Source organism: Rhinopithecus bieti, unplaced genomic scaffold, assembly GCF_001698545.2.
Source record: "Rhinopithecus bieti isolate Rb0 unplaced genomic scaffold, ASM169854v2 scaffold_76, whole genome shotgun sequence".
Lineage (NCBI taxonomy): Eukaryota > Metazoa > Chordata > Mammalia > Primates > Cercopithecidae > Rhinopithecus > Rhinopithecus bieti.
In genome coordinates, this window is record NW_016803343.1 from 3,572,179 (window position 1) to 3,593,263 (window position 21,085).

At 34.6% G+C, this 21,085-nt stretch overlaps 2 protein-coding genes across 2 annotated transcripts in view; one reads left to right on the forward strand and one right to left on the reverse strand.

Annotated features, from left to right (window-relative positions):
* The window catches only part of KCNMB3 (potassium calcium-activated channel subfamily M regulatory beta subunit 3), a 23,779-nt gene extending 22,113 nt beyond the window's left edge, over positions 1–1,666 (forward strand). Inside the window, 2 exon segments of the mRNA XM_017877275.1 lie at positions 1,137–1,197; positions 1,254–1,666. Of these exon segments, the coding sequence (XP_017732764.1) occupies positions 1,137–1,197; positions 1,254–1,633 (441 nt within the window). The 3' untranslated portion in view covers positions 1,634–1,666.
* Positions 1,667–13,203: 11,537 nt separating this feature from the next.
* Positions 13,204–21,085, reverse strand: part of PIK3CA (phosphatidylinositol-4,5-bisphosphate 3-kinase catalytic subunit alpha) — a 90,368-nt gene continuing 82,486 nt past the window's right edge. Inside the window, 4 exon segments of the mRNA XM_017877282.1 lie at positions 13,204–14,426; positions 18,097–18,248; positions 18,357–18,474; positions 19,036–19,206. Coding sequence (XP_017732771.1) covers positions 14,156–14,426; positions 18,097–18,248; positions 18,357–18,474; positions 19,036–19,206 — 712 coding nt within the window. The 3' untranslated portion in view covers positions 13,204–14,155.

The following is a 21,085-nucleotide window of genomic DNA, read 5'->3' on the forward strand; positions in this document are numbered from 1 at the left end:
TTTTTTTTTTTTTTTTTTTTTTTTTTTTTTTTTGAGTAAATATTTTTACAGTGATCAAATCAGGATAAATGAAGCTTTCTTCTTGGTGGAGAAATGGGGTATATAGAAAGGAGATAAATTATTCCAATTTCACAATTTGGTGTCTGGAATTTATAGGCTAAGCCAATGAATAGTCATTTGTGGGGAGTGTTTCTTTTGAAGATTCCACTCCCCATCATATCAAAATGCTACCATGTACTCACAGTCTCCCTTGAATCAAGCAAGTAATTTTTCTTATCAAATAAATGTAAAGATTATCATTTTAATAAATTACACAATGGGTTCATATGATTTAACAAATTATAGAAATGATCCCTGGAAGTATAGTCTTTCATATGATTTAAAATTTATATTTATACCTAACTATAAAAAGTTGAGTTGTGTTAGATTAGTTGACGTGTTACACTTTATTGTCTTTAAGCATCAATTTCAATCTGATTACTTTTGTTTTCTGTTTTGGATGCAATGATTTTTAACATTTCAAACATTTTGTAGGCCTTTAGCACAGTACCTCAAGTACCTAATGGATATGGTAATAAACCTCAAGCTTTTTTGAAAAAAGTCACCAGCTGACAGAGCTCCCTTCTCCACTGGTTCTGTCTCTCAGGAACCAAAGTCCAGGTGGGACTCCCTCTCTGTGAGTCTAGAGCAAAAGCCTCAATGTGCTTTTCTTCAGGGTAATATTTTGCTACAGGAGATCAAGACAGAGACAACAGAGACATTACTAGGCGTTGAAAGTTCATAGTAAGGCTCAATACATTTTTGTTCAATGGACAAATGGATTCATACTGTCCAAGAGACCAAGAACCTGCATGTGGGGAGGAGTCATATTCCTTATGAAGCTAGTCACTGACTCTCCTGCAATGTCATATAAACTAAGAATTCCCTTCCACATCCTTGCTTAATGACTGGAAATGGCCATTTCACTGTGGCCCTCCAATTAACCCTTTCCCATGAGCTATGTAATATTTTACCACCTTCTAAGATTGAAACTGCCCACTAATAACTTCAACCTGAAGCTATTTCATAATAAAAACTGTTAAGTATTTGGTGTTGGTGACAGTGCCTTTATCTTTTTCCCTCCTCCATATTCCTAGTGCTTTTACACACCTAAGTGCCACCAAGATAGAAATGATTTGCTCAACATTTTTCTAAGCTGCTGCCTAGAAAATTCACTGAGTTTAGAGTTACTAGTATTTAGCCTTGGCATTTAGCTCTGGACATAAAGGAATTCTTCGATCACAAAAATGGAACCCCCTTTTCATGCTTCTACAGTCCAGACAGCCAATCTGAAGATGTCATTCTTATAAAAAAGTATGACCAAATGGCTATCTTCCACTGTTTATTTTGGTCTTCACTGACTCTGCTAGGTGGTGCCCTGATTGTTGGCATGGTGAGATTAACACAACATCTGTCCTTACTGTGTGAAAAATATAGCACTGTAGTCAGAGATGAGGTAGGTGGAAAAGTACCGTATATAGAACAGCATCAGTTCAAACTGTGGAGTATGAGGAGGAGCAAAGGAAGGAGCAGAGAAATCTTAAGACTGTGGCCAAAGTGCTGGCCTTCAGATGTCTGTGATTTCCGCAACTGAGGATCTAATTATGCCTGTCTGCAAACTAACAATGTAAAACGTAATAATTAAAGTTAAGTATCATATTTTCATGTGGGAAAAAAATTTAAAAGCCTCATTTTGTATTCTATTTATTTCTATAAATACATACAAATTCACTATCTTTTCTAATCCCAATCTCTTTCCAAATGAGCTAAGGAAGCACTTTTTTTTTCCTGTGTAGCAAAATGAGTTCAAGATATTCTTTACCTAATTTCAGCTCTAGCTAGAACCAGTCAATATGGAAATAAACAATGACGGTATCTAACCTACTGAACACTGAACCATCAGCCTAACTATGCAATATAGTCACACTAAAATATTTCTCATAAAAAAGTTCTTAACAGTTCGTTCACTATACGAAGATAAAAATCTGGTAGAAAACTTAAGAAAACATGGACCTAACATATTAATTATAGTTTTTTTCTTTTTTTTTTTTCCTTTTTGAGATGGAGTTTTGCTCTTGTTGCCCAGGCTGGAGCGCAGTGATGTGATCTGGGCTCACTGCAACCTCTGCCTGCTGGGTTCAAGCAATTCTCCTGCTTCAGCCTCCCAAGTAGCTGGGATTACAGGCGTGTGCCACCTGCCCAGCTAATTTTTGTATTTTTAGCGTAGACAGGGTTTCACCATGTTGGTCAGGCTGGTCTTGCCTGACCTCAGGTGATTTGCCCACCTCAGCCTCCCAAAGTGCTGGGATTACAGGCATGAGCCACTGCACCCAGCCTTGGTTTGTTCTTTACCAGTCTACACAGCAGAGGAAAGCTGCTGCCTAGAAAATTCACTGAGTTTAGAGTTACTAGGATTTAGCCTTGGCATGTACCATGTAATTTTCTTTCAGTAACATTTTCTAGTTAATTATGCTTTTCATAAACTCATTTCACTCTGTGCACTTTCTGGTGGGAAAATGGGCCAGAAATATGAAGAAGCTATACTGGATTTCAACATTCATCTCAGATGATCCACATCGTATTAGGTTGGTGCAAAAGTAATTCCAGTTTTTGCCGTTACTTTTAATGGAGAAAAACTGCAATTACTTTTGCATCAACCTAATAGCAAAGTCCCACAAGTTTAGTCAACAATTGTCTGTACTTTAATTGATGAATCAACCATGGTTATTAAATGATGTCATAAGGCTCTTAACAAATGCTTTCCAGATTGATTATGCCGAATCTATGAGTGGAAAAGGGAGTTTGGTCTGATTTTCCAAAGTGCCTCCAAGTATCTTTAAAATTTTATTATACTAAAAAATCTTAAATTATGGACAGTAGAATGAGACATTTGAAGCTACTTTTATATGTAGATGTAATAAAAAACTGATTCTAAGTCAGTTTAATGCCTTTTAGCAATTTCAAGACACACATTACTAATTCAGCTAAATAGAGCAATATTGACTTGATTAGTAATGAGTAATCTTGGTGGTTTCCTCTTTCTAGTGTGCAGTGGTGGAAAGAACATGTGTCTCAGATTAGGATTTATTTGACTTTGTAGGCCATAATGACAACTTTGGACAAATCGGCTAACCGGTCTAAACCTCTCTTCTCATCTATAAAATGGGGATAACCTGTTCTTTCACGCAGTTATTTTATGGAATAAGTAAAGTAGGGCATGTGAAACACTTTAGCATAGCTTCTAGCATCTAGTAGGGGCACTCAAAATGTTAGATAATTTATTTAAAAATCTGCTGGGTTGTAACATTCAGTGAGCCTTGGTACTTTTCATTGGGCAGCTGGTATAGAGGCTAGGGATAGGGAACTGCAGTTCATTTTCCCTGCCCCCCATCCCAGTTCTCTTGGCTAACTGTGATATGCATTTAAGGCCCAGAACCTGCTGTTTAAAAGGTTGTGGTAAACTATTTTGTATACCAAAGACTTCTCTGTAATAAAATATATACATACACATGAACATTTTATATGCATGCACATTTTAAATCATTCTGCAAATTGAGATTCTATACTTTTCTAAAGGGCACATCCCTATTCCATTTCTTTGTAAATTTGACTTCTACCTAACAATATGCAATTATTGGGGTTTTTTCCCCTAAAAATTCAAAACTGCTAATTTAAAATGTAAAGTGTGTGTTTCAATTACCACAGTTTTCTATTTAGATAGGAGCTACCTGATTGATTCCAGCAAAGAGAGATATTATCCCTGGAGAACAAAGTCAATTCAAAATTATTTAAACCATTTGGCATATAAATAAAATTTAAGTAATTATTTGCTTAATTGCTTTACTAAGTTGTTAATGCCTATGTGCATTAGTGGTCAAAGCCCACACTTAACTTTTGCAATGTTTATGAGAACTGAAAGCAAAACCAGTTTGCCTCTAGCCTAACTTCATTTCTAGGTTCTGATCTTCAAATGACTTGGAAAAAGTCCACTTACCTATTACATATACATACATACATTCATACATATATGTATACACATATATTTCTTAAAATAAAAGCATATAATTCTTTATGCTTAAATATTTAAACATACATTTCTTTAATATTCATCACTTTACTGGGGCAGAAAAATTGGCTTTTAAGGTATAATAGTTTCAGATTTTCAATCAAGTATTCTTAGTTATTACTGAAAAGAACTGAAATTCAGCTAAATTTTGATTATTAGCAGCACTGGCTTTTCAAAAGGAACGGCAAAAGAATTATCACAGTTTTTTGCTTATATAGTACACTAAGGATTGTTTGGACACAAGTCAAAGTAATTTTTCTTTTTTTTTTTTTTAATAAACAGCGTGATGTTACAGACTGCAGAGTTAAAGAAAAGCAGACATTAACAATTTCTGATGAGCACAAACAGTAAGTGCAGTCACAGGCCACACTTCTTGCTAGGAACAGCAAGACTGGGAAGAGGTCTTAAATTTAGTGATACTGTTATTATTCTATATTCTCAATATAATAACATGCATCTTGCTGTGTCAAATGCTTTTTGGGCCATCATTAAAAGGACATTAAAAACGTTTTTCTTCTAATGAATGCAGTATACCACAGGACTTCAATTCATTGAATGACAAAATATAGAGAAATAAACTTCCTACAATTAATGGGGCCAAAAGGGTGGTTCGAATTTCTTCCAGGTGAACATTTGACATGTTAGTAGTCTTCTTTTGGTAGTGCCACATTCCCCAAAGTATTAAAGTGTTATGCTCCAAAAGGGTATATTCTTTTAGATTTTATTCAACCCAATTAGGTCTGAAGACTGAATCACACTGAAACCATCAACTTCATTTGAAACTTGGGTTCCACAGCCAAAAACACTTTTGAAATCAATGAAGGCCAAGTTCTCCAACCACTCTTAGGAACATAAATGACATTGAACAAGGGACTTTTAAAAGTGAAATAAAAACAAAATTAAATAAAAATGAAATAAATAGATAACGATTTTGGAAATTCATACTAGAATTAAGTTTAGTCTAATTATATTTTAATATGAAACAATGAAAGTTTTCTGCCTCCTTGCTAACCTAGAAAAACTGACAAAAATAAGAAAACCTAAAAGTATACACGGTTCTTGGCATAACCATAAAATTATTATAGTGACAGATTAAATAGGTTGCGGATAATTCATAGACTTTAACTGGCTAACAAAATATATTTTAAAACCTTTTCTGTACTTACCTACATGAGGAGTGGAGTACACTGTTGGTAGAAAAATCATTTATCTAACTACTATATATGCACAGGGCCTAATTTTTTTTCTCCACTAAAACTCTTACATGTAGTTGTGTAAAAATTAAGTTAGAAAATTTCCTCACGGCTCACACCTGTCACTTTATGCTAACTAGCAAGGCTGGAATATTAACATACCTAAAATCAAGCAAAATAAATGGCGCTGCACTAATAAAAAGGAGGTGCAAAACCTTAAGTGGAATACATGAATGAAGTAAGTTTATTTAAAGACTAACATCCCAACTTGGGAAACTCCTAATAAATTCTAAACTCTTCAGAATTATAGAACCTTGATATTTCTTTACACCTTTTATAAAAGATGCCTTTTGACTAGAGCTAAGCAGTGTGTATACAGACAGAATTGTGTGCAAGTATACACACACCAAATGCACTAATAATGAAGAAAAGAGACCAAATGAATTTCAAACGCCGAATTCAGGAACCTCCTCGAACTATTGCTTTTTTCAAATGGCTGGACCAACGATTAAACTTCAGCCAAGTTTTTTTCTTAAGGTCTTCCATATCATTAAAAACAACGCATGCCGACTCTGACTTTATAAATCTAAAATTCAGTGATCTGCACAATTTCTGAGCCTGAAGTATTGAATTGTGACTCATCTATTTTTCCCCCATTTTCCTTCTGAGGTAGAGTTACCAATCCAATTTTATCAGGACCATAGATATTTTGAGCTAAACCCCATAATCTTTTCATAGAGTAAAATAATTTTATGAAAAAAGAAAACAGGCTTCCCAGGCCATGGCACATAGATATATTTACAATTTTAATGTAATAATTAAAATGGTATTGAGTTTATATTTTAAAAAACAGCCCAGCTGTATTATTCTGTCACCAAGAATTATTAATTGAGGATGCTGTCAATGCTGAATTTTACAGTTCAGCTTCACAATCCCATCCATGATGAAAAGTTAATTCTCTTATGGTATACAATATACTCTCACAACTTTCAGCCTTCTCTTAGACATGCCCCAAATGAGCAGGATGGATATAAAGAATGTAATTCATTCAAACAACTCCTCCCTGTTCTGCCCCCTCCCCTCACATTCCCCTCTTCTCAAAAACATCTGAAGTATGAAAGTTGTCTTTAAATAGTAAAAGCACCACAATCTATTAACACCACATATTATCTTTAAACTTAAACATTTTAGTGATGTCTTGGACATCAAAATTATTTCTTAAGGTGGACTCTGAGTATGTGGGTCCAGCCCAGGTCTGCAGTTTGTGCAGACAGAGAAAAAAGAGGAACTTTAAATATTCAGAAAAACTTAACAGGCTAGCTTTAAAATACTGCTGGAAATTAAATTTCTTCAGAGTTGGCAAGCATGGGCTATTGATCAAAATATGAATTAAGCGGATTTACATCAAGAAAAAAATAAATCCATGTTATGTACTGTGAAATTTCCATGATGCCTTTCAAATAGGCTGCTCACAATTTTTTTTATAATTCCAAATCACTCGATTTTTGAACTGTAAAAAAGAATACAGATGGACTGTGTTTTACCTATGTGAAAATCACCAATCCATTTAAAATAAAATCCAAGAGGGCATATACAGTCTAATCAAGTCATCATTTTCCTGATTAATAAGAACTACAGTTTACACAAAATACTTTATCAGCAGCTGTTTTCATCAAAAAATCAATAGTTTCACAGTTGAAAAAGTTACACATTAAAATATTTTACAATTCATTATATATTCACCAGGTTCCCATTTTCTAATGGGCTTTTAATATAAAGCAGAATAGAAGGGAAAAATCTCAAAGTTGATTACTTTGACACTAAGTTTTACATAGGACACTAAGAACCACAAAAAGCTTAGGTTCTGTTGTAAAATAGCAACCAAATTCCATTCTTCTTTTAAAAATCCAATTAGAAACATCTTTTTTAAAAAAACAAATTCCACAATAAGAGTAACAGATTTCAAATTAACAGTAGTCTAAAAATCTTCAAAATAAATGGTTTTGTATAGCTGAGAATATGGTAGAAAGTGAAAGCATAATTTTCGAAGTCATTTCTTACTACAGTGTTTAAAATTATTTTATTATTTTCTTTAGACTTTTCTCAAAACAATTATTCAAGGAAATATTTCTTAAGTGGCCCAATAAAACTGTAGAGCCAACAGTCAGTTACACCACATTCAAGGACAAGGATAGTTAGCTATAGATAGGAACTGTCTGAACCGTGGGAACTGATCTCTGATACTGAAGTACCCAGAAGTGGCTACATTATCGCTGACTTGAAACAGATCTTAGTCACCCATGTAGCATTTAATTCAATGTTTGGTTCTTTGCCTCATTTCTTTCTTAGGTCACAATCTATAGTCTTTATAGAATTTGTCTACATTTCTTCTAATATAATTAATTTGGTTGTAATAACTTTTGAAAATAAATGTAAATGATGAAATCGGCCATATGGTTTGTGCGTGTTAATAGTGGAGAGGTTCTGGGAGAAGGAGGGGAGACAAGTATCTAGACTGATGTCATAAAAATGTAAAAAATGGTATAAATTTTGTGCAAGGAGGCTCAAGGCATTTTTGGCACTCGGGTAAAACACAGTTCTGTTAAATCTTCAGTTTCTACCATCAGAGTTTCAGATTTGTACCATTTTACTGAGTTTTCCTATAATTTAACCCTGATATTGAAAAGGCTGGGATGTTAGTATCAACTGCCTATATCTAAACAACACAAAATGTTAATAAGTTTTAATAAGTTATGAAATCTTCTATAACTGCAAAATAATCTTTCTGGTTGCCTGCTTAAAACAGAGTTTAAATTCTGCTTAACTATTGCAAGACAGTTTGCAGAAGTAAGTTCCCTTCATCTTCAAATTTATTTTTCTTGTTGGCAATATTATATACATGCTTTAGTGAAATACCTAAATTTCCAATAATTATGCCCTTTAAGGGATCTAAAATAGCCAGATATTAAGAGTATTGGTGTTAGAGTCCCTTGTTCACTACTCAAGACTTCAACTATAGGTAACAGATTTCATAAATGAATATTTTTAAAGTGATGCTGTTTTACTACAGTATACAATGTTCACTCTTTATAAAGTTGTTTTCCAATAATATGCCTAATATAAAAAACTGTCAATAATTATTGCACTTTTTTGATGTGGCACCTGAACATCTAAAGCTAATTTCCTAGGACATTAATCTTCATTTCAAATACAGAGTAAAATATCAGATTCTAGAATGATGACTAGCAGTAGCCTCTACATCTTGGGTTAATGTTTTTCAAAATGTTTAAGATATGTCCTGTGCTCAAATAGTATTTAATAAAGTTGGAGCGTGAACTCTGACTACTTGGGAATGAGACATGATCTTAAAATGGTTTAATGTTCTACTTTGGAGATATAGATAAATAGTTTAAAAGGTAAAATTTCATGGTTTCTATTCCCCATATTTTAAAGTATCATTCATGAGTATACTTCAGTAAAGGGGTTTAAGGAATCAGGAAGATAGTCTAAATTGTGTTAATTCTGGTAACTAATTTCATATGATTGAGACATTCTCAACTACAAAAGAGAATGGAAGACGGGGGATTCACATAAGAAATAAAAGGAAAGAAGATGAAGTTTTATGTTTTCCTTAAGTAGTTATACACTGGTTATTGGCATAAATGGGATAGTGCCTGAGCCTCATCTACAGACCAAGAAGAAAGCTGACCATGCTGCTATGAACAATAAAAAATTTGGGGTGCAAAACAATGCATGACTATGGGACAGATCATGTAAATAAAGAATATATATTAATGATAGTTTCTATAATATAAATAGCCTTTAATAAAAAAAATAATCTTTTAATAACATTAATACTTCTATTTTCTGGAAAACATGCATGAAAATGTATTCAGTTCAACTGCAAAAGGAGAAAAAAATCAACTTAAGGTGAATACTGTACAATTCTGGAATAAGAACTATTCCTGTTCATTCTTTTCTATGATTTTTTTTTTTAAACTCTGTGGGAGCCCAGAATTTCCCTGGGAAATAAGATCCTTTAAATACTGTCCAGAAAAAAAAAAAAATACCACCTTATAACAGGTCTCATTTGTTACTGCTTCCAAAACTGCAGATAAGACCTCAAATCATCAAAAGGTTTGATTTATTAAAAGAAAAGTCTCTGGTGAAATCTCAAGAGTCCCTTCCACCCCAAGCATTTTCTTCATTAAACAAGGAGTCAAAACCCACTTCAAACTGTAAATTGAACAGCAATGGAAAATAAGAAATTTTCATTCTTTTCCAATCTTAATGTAATTTAACATAAACTCCAGTTTACTTACACCTAATGCAATAACAGCTTTTGTTGTGTCCACATTTCAAAACATAGAACATTTGCAAGACAAAAAAAAATCATTCTTTTCCTTCTCCATCATTTCTATGTATTTTGGGGATTTTGTTTTGTTTTGTTTTTTAAAAAAAGATACAAACAATCTTCAAAGTTTACCTTTTGGACTTAAGGCATAACATGAAATTGCGCATTATTCTAAAGCTTAATTGTGAAATGAACTAGTTTAAGTGCTATCAAACCCTGTTTGCGTTTACATTAAATTATATAGTATTTTATTTCTGTTTTGCTGTAAATTCTAATGCTGTTCATGGATTGTGCAATTCCTATGCAATCGGTCTTTGCCTGCTGACAGTTATTAACAGTGCAGCGTGGAATCCAGAGAGTAAGCTTTCATTTTCTCAGTTATCTTTTCAGTTCAATGCATGCTGTTTAATTGTGTGGAAGATCCAATCCATTTTGTTGTCCAGCCACCATGATGTGCATCATTCATTTGTTTCATGAAATATTCCAAAGCCTCTTGCTCAGTTTTATCTAAGGCTAGGGTCTTTCGAATGTATGCAATGTCATCAAAAGATTGTAGTTCTGGCATTCCAGAGCCAAGCATCATTGAGAAAAGATTTATGAAGAGATTGGCATGCTGTCGAATAGCTAGATAAGCCTTGTAACACATCTCCTGAAACCTATAAGTAATAAGAACAGTTTGGTTAGTATGGAGCAAATGATGTTAATACCTTCAGGTCTTTGCTCAAATGTCACACAATTAGAGAGGCTTTTGTAGACAAAGCTATAAAAAATAGCATTCTTCTCTCACTTATCTTACCAACATCTTTTGATTCCCTTTACCCCACTAGAATGTAAACTTCATGAGAATAAGGACTTTTAAAACTGCTTTATTACCAGCACCTACAATGCCTGGCATGTCAGCAGTTTAATAAGTATTAAATGTATGAACTGGTCCATACTAAATCCTTTTGTGCTTAAGCTAGAGTCAGGACTGAGTTATAGACAAAGCAGAATTTTATAGAAGGTTGTAAAAGTACCTTAAAGTCTGATATAGTCTAATGAGATACCATAAGGTGAGTTATGAATACACAAGGTGATTATGGTTGACGGACTTTCCTCAAATTGTATGACCAAAAAATGTCGTATTAAGCACTATACATTATTTGTCAATATAGAGGTGGAGTCCAACTATTTAAAGCTCAGTAAATAAAACATTTAATGTGTTATGAAGTTTAAGGGTTACTTTCTTTTAGGCCTTAATTAGCTCAACAAATTAAATCGTATTCCCTTTCCATCTTCCTTCACAGCATCACACAAATAAACACAAAAAAATAAAACATTAAAATAGTTTGTCACTCAACAAAGTAGGCATAGAAGGGACTTACCTCAAAATAATAAAAGTCATATGACAAACCCACGGCCAATATCATACTGAATGTGGGGAAAAGCTGAAAGCACTCCCCTGAGAACTAGAACAAGACAAGGAAGCCCACATTGGCATCCAAATTGGAAAAGAGGAAGTCAAACTATCACTGTTTACCAATGACATAATCATACACCTAGAAAACCCCAGAGTTCTCCAAAAGACTCCTAGATTTCAGCTGGGTGTGGTGGCTCACTCCTATAATCCTAGCACTTTGGGAGGCTGAGGCGGGAGGATCACCTGAGGTCAGGAGTTCAAGACCAGCCTGGCCAACAAAGTGAAACCCCATCTCTACTAAAAAATACAAAATTAGCTGAGCATGGTGGTGCACGCCTGCTACTTGGAAAGCTGAGGCAGGAGAATTGCTTAAACCCGGGAGGTGGAGGTTGTAGAGAGCTGAGATTGCGCCACTGCACTCTAGCCTGGGCGACAGAGCAAGACTCTCTCTCAAAAAAAAAAAAAAAAAAAAAAAAAAACCCCTAATTTGAAAAAAAAATTCAGTAAAGTCTCAGGTTACAAAATCACTGTACACAAATCAGTAGCACTGCTATACACCACCACCAACCAAGCTGAGAATCAAATTAAGAACGCAAGCCCTTTTAGCTTCAAAAAAAATACCTAGGAATATACCTAACCAAGGGGGTGAAAGATCTATTCAAGGAAAACTACAAAACACTGCCAACGTCATTTTTCACAGAATTAGAAAAAAAATCCTAAAATTCATATGAAACCCACCAAAAAGAGTCTGAATAGCCAAAGCAAGGCTAAGCAAAAAGAATAAATCTGGAGGCATCACATTACTGGACTTCAAATTATACTGGAAAACTATAATTACCAAAACAGGAGATACACACAAAAGTAGACACATAGACCAATGGAACAGAATGGACAACCCAGAAATAAAGCCAAAAACTTACAACCAACTGATCTTAGACATACAAAAACATAAACTGGAGAAAGGACATCCTGTTTAATAAATGGTGCTGGGAAAACCACCTAGCCATATGTAAAAGAATGAAACTGGATTCCTGTCTCTCACCTTATACAAAAATCAACTCAAGATGGATCCAAGACTTAAATCTAAGACCTGAAACCATAACAATTCTAGAAGATAAATTAGGAAAAACTCTTTTGGACACTGGCCTAGGCAAATAATAAATGACTAAGACCCCAAAAGCAAATACGACAAAAACAAAATAAATGGGACCTAATTAAACTAAAAAGCCTTTGCATAACAAAAGAAATAATCATCAAAGTAAATAGACAACCCATAGAATGGGAGAAAATATTCGCAAACTATGCATCCAACAAAGGACTAATTTCCAGAATCTATAAGGAACTCAAATCAGCAAGAAACAAAGAATCCCATCAAAAAGTGGGTTAAAGCTGGGCGCAGTGGCTCAAGCCTGTAATCCCAGTACTTAGGGAGGGTGAGGCGGGTGGATCACCTGAGGTCAGGAATTCAAGACCAGACTGACCAACATGGTGAAACTCCGTCTCTACTAAAAATACAAAAATTAGCCGTGCGTGGTGGCGGGTGCCTGTAGTTCCAGCTACTTGGGAGGCTGAGGCAGGAGAATCGCTTGAACCCAGGAGGTAGAGGTTGCAGTGAGCTGAGATCATGCCATTGTACTCCAGCCTGGGTGACAGAGTGAGACTCCGTCTCAAAACAAAAACAAAAATGAAAACAAAAACGAAAACAAAAAAAGTGGGCTAAGGACATGAACAGACAATTCTCAAAAGAAGATATATAACAACATGAAAACATGAAAAAAATGCTCAACATCATTAATCATCAGGGAAATGCAAATTAAAACCACAATGAGATACCACCTTACTCCTGCAAGAATGGCTGTAATTAAAAAGTTAAAAAACAACAGATGTTGACATGGATGTGGTGAAAGGGAATGCTTATACACTCCTGGTGGGAATGTAAATTAGTACAGCCTCTATGGAAAACAGTATGGAGATTTCTTAAAGAACTAAACGTAGATCTACCATTTGGTCCAGCAATCCCTCTACCCAGAGGAAAAGAAGTCATTATATCAAAAAGGCATCTGCATGCATNGAACAATAAAAAATTTGGGGTGCAAAACAATGCATGACTATGGGACAGATCATGTAAATAAAGAATATATATTAATGATAGTTTCTATAATATAAATAGCCTTTAATAAAAAAAATAATCTTTTTAATAACATTAATACTTCTATTTTCTGGAAAACATGCATGAAAAATGTATTCAGTTCAACTGCAAAAGGAGAAAAAAATCAACTTAAGGTGAATACTGTACAATTCTGGAATAAGAACTATTCCTGTTCATTCTTTTTCTATGATTTTTTTTTTTTAAACTCTGTGGGAGCCCAGAATTTCCCTGGGAAATAAGATCCTTTAAATACTGTCCAGAAAAAAAAAAAAATACCACCTTATAACAGGTCTCATTTGTTACTGCTTCCAAAACTGCAGATAAGACCTCAAATCATCAAAAGGTTTGATTTATTAAAAAGAAAAAGTCTCTGGTGAAATCTCAAGAGTCCCTTCCACCCCAAGCATTTTTCTTCATTAAACAAGGAGTCAAAAACCCACTTCAAACTGTAAATTGAACAGCAATGGAAAAATAAGAAATTTTCATTCTTTTCCAATCTTAATGTAATTTAACATAAACTCCAGTTTACTTACACCTAATGCAATAACAGCTTTTGTTGTGTCCACATTTCAAAACATAGAACATTTGCAAGACAAAAAAAAATCATTCTTTTTCCTTCTCCATCATTTCTATGTATTTTGGGGATTTTTGTTTTGTTTTGTTTTTTAAAAAAAGATACAAACAATCTTCAAAGTTTACCTTTTTGGACTTAAGGCATAACATGAAATTGCGCATTATTCTAAAGCTTAATTGTGAAATGAACTAGTTTAAGTGCTATCAAACCCTGTTTGCGTTTACATTAAATTATATAGTATTTTATTTCTGTTTTTGCTGTAAATTCTAATGCTGTTCATGGATTGTGCAATTCCTATGCAATCGGTCTTTGCCTGCTGACAGTTATTAACAGTGCAGCGTGGAATCCAGAGAGTAAGCTTTCATTTTCTCAGTTATCTTTTCAGTTCAATGCATGCTGTTTAATTGTGTGGAAGATCCAATCCATTTTTGTTGTCCAGCCACCATGATGTGCATCATTCATTTGTTTCATGAAATATTCCAAAGCCTCTTGCTCAGTTTTATCTAAGGCTAGGGTCTTTCGAATGTATGCAATGTCATCAAAAGATTGTAGTTCTGGCATTCCAGAGCCAAGCATCATTGAGAAAAGATTTATGAAGAGATTGGCATGCTGTCGAATAGCTAGATAAGCCTTGTAACACATCTCCTGAAACCTATAAGTAATAAGAACAGTTTGGTTAGTATGGAGCAAATGATGTTAATACCTTCAGGTCTTTGCTCAAATGTCACACAATTAGAGAGGCTTTTGTAGACAAAGCTATAAAAAATAGCATTCTTCTCTCACTTATCTTACCAACATCTTTTGATTCCCTTTACCCCACTAGAATGTAAACTTCATGAGAATAAGGACTTTTTAAAAACTGCTTTATTACCAGCACCTACAATGCCTGGCATGTCAGCAGTTTAATAAGTATTAAATGTATGAACTGGTCCATACTAAATCCTTTTGTGCTTAAGCTAGAGTCAGGACTGAGTTATAGACAAAGCAGAATTTTATAGAAGGTTGTAAAAAGTACCTTAAAGTCTGATATAGTCTAATGAGATACCATAAGGTGAGTTATGAATACACAAGGTGATTATGGTTGACGGACTTTCCTCAAATTGTATGACCAAAAAATGTCGTATTAAGCACTATACATTATTTGTCAATATAGAGGTGGAGTCCAACTATTTAAAGCTCAGTAAATAAAAACATTTAATGTGTTATGAAGTTTAAGGGTTACTTTCTTTTTAGGCCTTAATTAGCTCAACAAATTAAATCGTATTCCCTTTCCATCTTCCTTCACAGCATCACACAAATAAACACAAAAAAATAAAAACATTAAAATAGTTTGTCACTCAACAAAGTAGGCATAGAAGGGACTTACCTCAAAATAATAAAAGTCATATGACAAACCCACGGCCAATATCATACTGAATGTGGGGAAAAGCTGAAAGCACTCCCCCTGAGAACTAGAACAAGACAAGGAAGCCCACATTGGCATCCAAATTGGAAAAGAGGAAGTCAAACTATCACTGTTTACCAATGACATAATCATACACCTAGAAAACCCCAGAGTTCTCCAAAAGACTCCTAGATTTCAGCTGGGTGTGGTGGCTCACTCCTATAATCCTAGCACTTTGGGAGGCTGAGGCGGGAGGATCACCTGAGGTCAGGAGTTCAAGACCAGCCTGGCCAACAAAGTGAAACCCCATCTCTACTAAAAAATACAAAAATTAGCTGAGCATGGTGGTGCACGCCTGCTACTTGGAAAGCTGAGGCAGGAGAATTGCTTAAACCCGGGAGGTGGAGGTTGTAGAGAGCTGAGATTGCGCCACTGCACTCTAGCCTGGGCGACAGAGCAAGACTCTCTCTCAAAAAAAAAAAAACTCCTAGATTTGATAAATGAATTCAGTAAAGTCTCAGGTTACAAAATCACTGTACACAAATCAGTAGCACTGCTATACACCACCACCAACCAAGCTGAGAATCAAATTAAGAACGCAAGCCCTTTTAGCTTCAAAAAAAATACCTAGGAATATACCTAACCAAGGGGTGAAAGATCTATTCAAGGAAAACTACAAAACACTGCCAACGTCATTTTCACAGAATTAGAAAAAAAATCCTAAAATTCATATGAAACCCACCAAAAGAGTCTGAATAGCCAAAGCAAGGCTAAGCAAAAGAATAAATCTGGAGGCATCACATTACTGGACTTCAAATTATACTGGAAAACTATAATTACCAAAACAGGAGATACACACAAAAGTAGACACATAGACCAATGGAACAGAATGGACAACCCAGAAATAAAGCCAAAACTTACAACCAACTGATCTTAGACATACAAAACATAAACTGGAGAAAGGACATCCTGTTTAATAAATGGTGCTGGGAAAACCACCTAGCCATATGTAAAAGAATGAAACTGGATTCCTGTCTCTCACCTTATACAAAATCAACTCAAGATGGATCCAAGACTTAAATCTAAGACCTGAAACCATAACAATTCTAGAAGATAAATTAGGAAAACTCTTTTGGACACTGGCCTAGGCAAATAATAAATGACTAAGACCCCAAAAGCAAATACGACAAAACAAAATAAATGGGACCTAATTAAACTAAAAGCCTTTGCATAACAAAAGAAATAATCATCAAAGTAAATAGACAACCCATAGAATGGGAGAAAATATTCGCAAACTATGCATCCAACAAAGGACTAATTTCCAGAATCTATAAGGAACTCAAATCAGCAAGAAACAAAGAATCCCATCAAAAGTGGGTTAAAGCTGGGCGCAGTGGCTCAAGCCTGTAATCCCAGTACTTAGGGAGGGTGAGGCGGGTGGATCACCTGAGGTCAGGAATTCAAGACCAGACTGACCAACATGGTGAAACTCCGTCTCTACTAAAATACAAAATTAGCCGTGCGTGGTGGCGGGTGCCTGTAGTTCCAGCTACTTGGGAGGCTGAGGCAGGAGAATCGCTTGAACCCAGGAGGTAGAGGTTGCAGTGAGCTGAGATCATGCCATTGTACTCCAGCCTGGGTGACAGAGTGAGACTCCGTCTCAAAACAAAACAAAATGAAAACAAAACGAAAACAAAAAAAGTGGGCTAAGGACATGAACAGACAATTCTCAAAAGAAGATATATAACAACATGAAAACATGAAAAAAATGCTCAACATCATTAATCATCAGGGAAATGCAAATTAAAACCACAATGAGATACCACCTTACTCCTGCAAGAATGGCTGTAATTAAAAGTTAAAAAACAACAGATGTTGACATGGATGTGGTGAAAGGGAATGCTTATACACTCCTGGTGGGAATGTAAATTAGTACAGCCTCTATGGAAAACAGTATGGAGATTTCTTAAAGAACTAAACGTAGATCTACCATTTGGTCCAGCAATCCCTCTACCCAGAGGAAAAGAAGTCATTATATCAAAAAGGCATCTGCATGCATATCGTATGTTTATTGCAGCACAATTCACAATTGCAAAGATATGAAACCAACGTAAGTACCCACTGACCAATGAGTGGATAAAGAAAGTGTACATTTACACCACGGAATACTACTCCACCACAGAAAAGAATGAAATAATGTCTTGCAGCAACTGGGATGGAGCTGGAGCCCAGGAATGGAAAACCTGAAAATACACTGTTCTCACTTGTAAGTGGGAGCTAAGCTATGGGTACACAAAGGCATACAGAGTGATATAATGGACTATGGAGACTCAGAAGGGAGAGGGTGGGAAGAATGGTAAGGGATAAAAAAGTACATATTGGGGGCAAAGCACACTACTTGGGTTACAGGAGCGCTAAAATCTCAGACTTTACCACTATTTAATTCATCCATGTAACCAAAAACCACGTGTACCCCAAAAGCTATTGAAGTAAAATAAAAAACAAACAGAAAATAGTTTTTGTTAAAGTGTTAAAATAACTTCTTTTATTTTATTAATTTTGATACAGGGTCTCACTCTGTTGCCCAGGTTGGAGTACAGTGGCGTGATCATGGCTCACTGCTACCTCAACCTCCTGGCCTCAAGTGATCCTCCCATCTCAGCCCCCTGAGTAGCTGGGACTACAGTGCATGCCACCATGCCTGGCTATTTTTAAAATTTTTTTTGTAGACATGAGTTCTCACTATGTTACCCAGGCTGGTTTCAACTGCTGAGCTCAAATGATCCTCCAGCCTCGGCCTCCCAAAGAGTGGGATTACAGGCGTGAACCGCCACACCCAGCCAACATTTATTATTTTGAAATGGCTTGAAAAATATTGGTTGTTTCTAATAGAGCAGCCAGAACTCTTTATTTTGTGTTTTTAATTTCTCGAGCTCACCTCTCAAATTCTCTTGTCTTTGTGCATTCTTGGGCTCCTTTACTAATCACTATTAAGAAATCCTGTGTCAAAACAAATGGCACACGTTCTCGTTTATAACCAAATTTTTTCTTCTTGTGATCCAAAAAGTGTCCAAAATCTATATGAAACAGCTTTCAAAAATAAGAAATTATGTTATAGTTTGACATATGCAGATACAAAATGTCTTGAACTAATAAATTAAGAACACCAAAAACATTTTAAACAGAGAAAACCATTACTTGTCCATCGTCTTTCACCATGATGTTACTATTGTGACGATCTCCAATTCCCAGAATGAAGGTAGCGACACAATATCCAGCACATGAACGTGTAAACAGGTCAATGGCTGCATCATATCTACAAAGAAGAAATAAACACCTCATGAGTAGTATGGAAATATAGAGTGCTTCAGGCCAACTTGAGAAAAAAGGGTACAAGCTTCTATTTAAACAATGAAAACAATCACTAACAGGGAATAAGGTAATTATGTCCAAAGATTTTGAGATTGTGAAGTTTTCATGGGTTTCTAAGGAAATTTCCAGATGTTCCCTGACCAAAGCATAATTCTTATTATAGTGAAAAAATACCATCTCATTAAAATTATTTTTTTCTAATCATTTTAACAATGAATTAGAAATAAAATTTTGAATGTGCAACGTTCATTTGTTTTAAAAAGAATAAGCAGTAACAATACATTTTAGATAACACATAAAATGAATGTTTAAGATTTTACCAAATTAAAAGTAATTATAATCATTTAAATCCATTAATGTCAAATATTTCAAAGGCTGAGCATAGTTTTTTCCATAGAAAGTACAATTGTTTTCTCTGGTCTAAGTCAGAGGAATACACAAACACTGACAGACTCATCTAACAAAAACTTAGACTAACATAGGAAGAAAGAATAATACAACTCACATTTCTCCTTTGTTCTTGTCTTTGAGCCACTGATGTAGAGTGTGGCTGTTGAACTGCAGTGCACCTTTCAAGCCGCCTTTGCACTGAATTTGCATAATAGTGTGAGAATTTCGCACCACCTCAATAAGTCCCACACAGTCACCGATTGACAGACAACCATAAGGTAACATTCTGAAAGACGAGCAACACATTTACAATTAAATGATGGAATTTTAAAATAGCAAATATTTTTAATAGGCCAAAACATGAGTATTTTATTAGTAAATTTGTCATGCATGACCTTTACTGCCTTTCCCCAATTTTAATTTTCTTTTTTATGGTGTGATAAATATACTGCTGGAATAATCCTCAAAATTACCTGTCATCATTTATTATAACCTTCAACTGAGAAAGTGCTGAACTTTTATCAGAAAAGCATTAAGAAAATTATCGTGGCAATTAAAATTTTACAAACATTTATGACTTTAAAAATATGGGTGAATTTAAAGATGTTTAATTGACATCGAAATAAAACTATAGGGCAGGAGATCTCAAATTTTTGGTCTCAGGACTCCTTTACACTTGCAGAAATTACTGAGGACTCCAAAGAGCTTTTAGTTATGTGAATTACAACTACTGATATTAGAAATTGAAATAGGAAAATAAAATTTTAAATATTTACTAATTCATTTAAAAGCAACAAACCATGACATGTTAATATAAATAACGTATTTCATGAAACAAAAAAATGCATTTAAAAAATGTAGTGAGAAGAGTGACATTCTTTCACATTTAAACATTTTTTTAAATGTCTGGTTTCATAGTACCCAGCTGGATTCTCATATATACTTTTGTATGCAATCTAATGCAATGTTTTACTTAAAGTATATAAAGAAAATCTGGCCTCACAAAGATAGGTAGAAAAGGAGTATTATAATAGACTTTTCAGACAATTGTGGTATTTTTCTTTGATACTATTCCAAAACTTGGTAAGTTTCTTAAGTTGCAATATGTAATCTAAAACCATATCAATAAACTTTTCATACTCAGTTACATTAAAATCAATTTGTCTTTCTTGCCTTTTAATGGATCTTTTACCCATACATGATTTTATAGTATCCTGCACATGGCCATTTGTAGATGTTTCAAATGTTGATACTTTTCATTATACCATACTGAAAACCACAACTGTTAATATTACCAAGAATCTCATTAGAAAGATGTTAAGTTTAGGGACTCTATTAGGTTCAGTGGCAGATACTGAAAATTAGAATTTTCAAAATTCTAAGTTTGAATTTCTAATGAAATTTTTGTTGCAAGCTTGAATTTTATCATTGGCAACAGATACTGTCACAGTTGTTTTCGTCAAAGAGACAGGCACATATTGTTCATTTTTAAGATAATGTCTGCCAGATATCCATGTCTGAATAACCATAGCTTGCCTACTAGTTATTTTTTAAGTAAAAATCGTGTTCCATCAAAACAGCAGCTAGTTCAGCTCACAACTCAAATAATCTCACAAATGTTTCCCTTTGATACAACCATAATACTTGGGGATGTGACACAAATGCTTTTTAGGATACCTCTCATTTATTCACATAGAAAATTAAATAGGACATGTAGTCAAGGGTGCAGATGTGAGGATTTAAAGAGACAATGAAAAAAAGCACCTAACATTCAGATTGACACGTGAGTATCCAAAGTTTAATTTTCCCTGCTCTGTTCTTCTCATAAGCTACTCTCCACTCTTTCCACCTTTCCTTTACTTCTTGAATTCCTAATACAGTCTATACTTGTTTTCATTTTCTTACTTAATTCCTTGTAGCCTAGCTTCTACACCTACCACTCTAGTGAGTAAACTCTTAATCATGAGTCATTAAATCCAAGTGCTTTTTCACAGACCTCATTCTTTTAAACTCCTTGAAGCCATTGGCCCTACAAATTGTCAATCACTTCCTCTAGTACTCCTACTTCTTTTGATGACTTCTCTTACACAATCTTTTCTTCTACCTGCCCTGGTAAAAGGAAATTTTTTTTTTTTTTTTTTTTTTTTTTTTTTTGAGATGGAGTC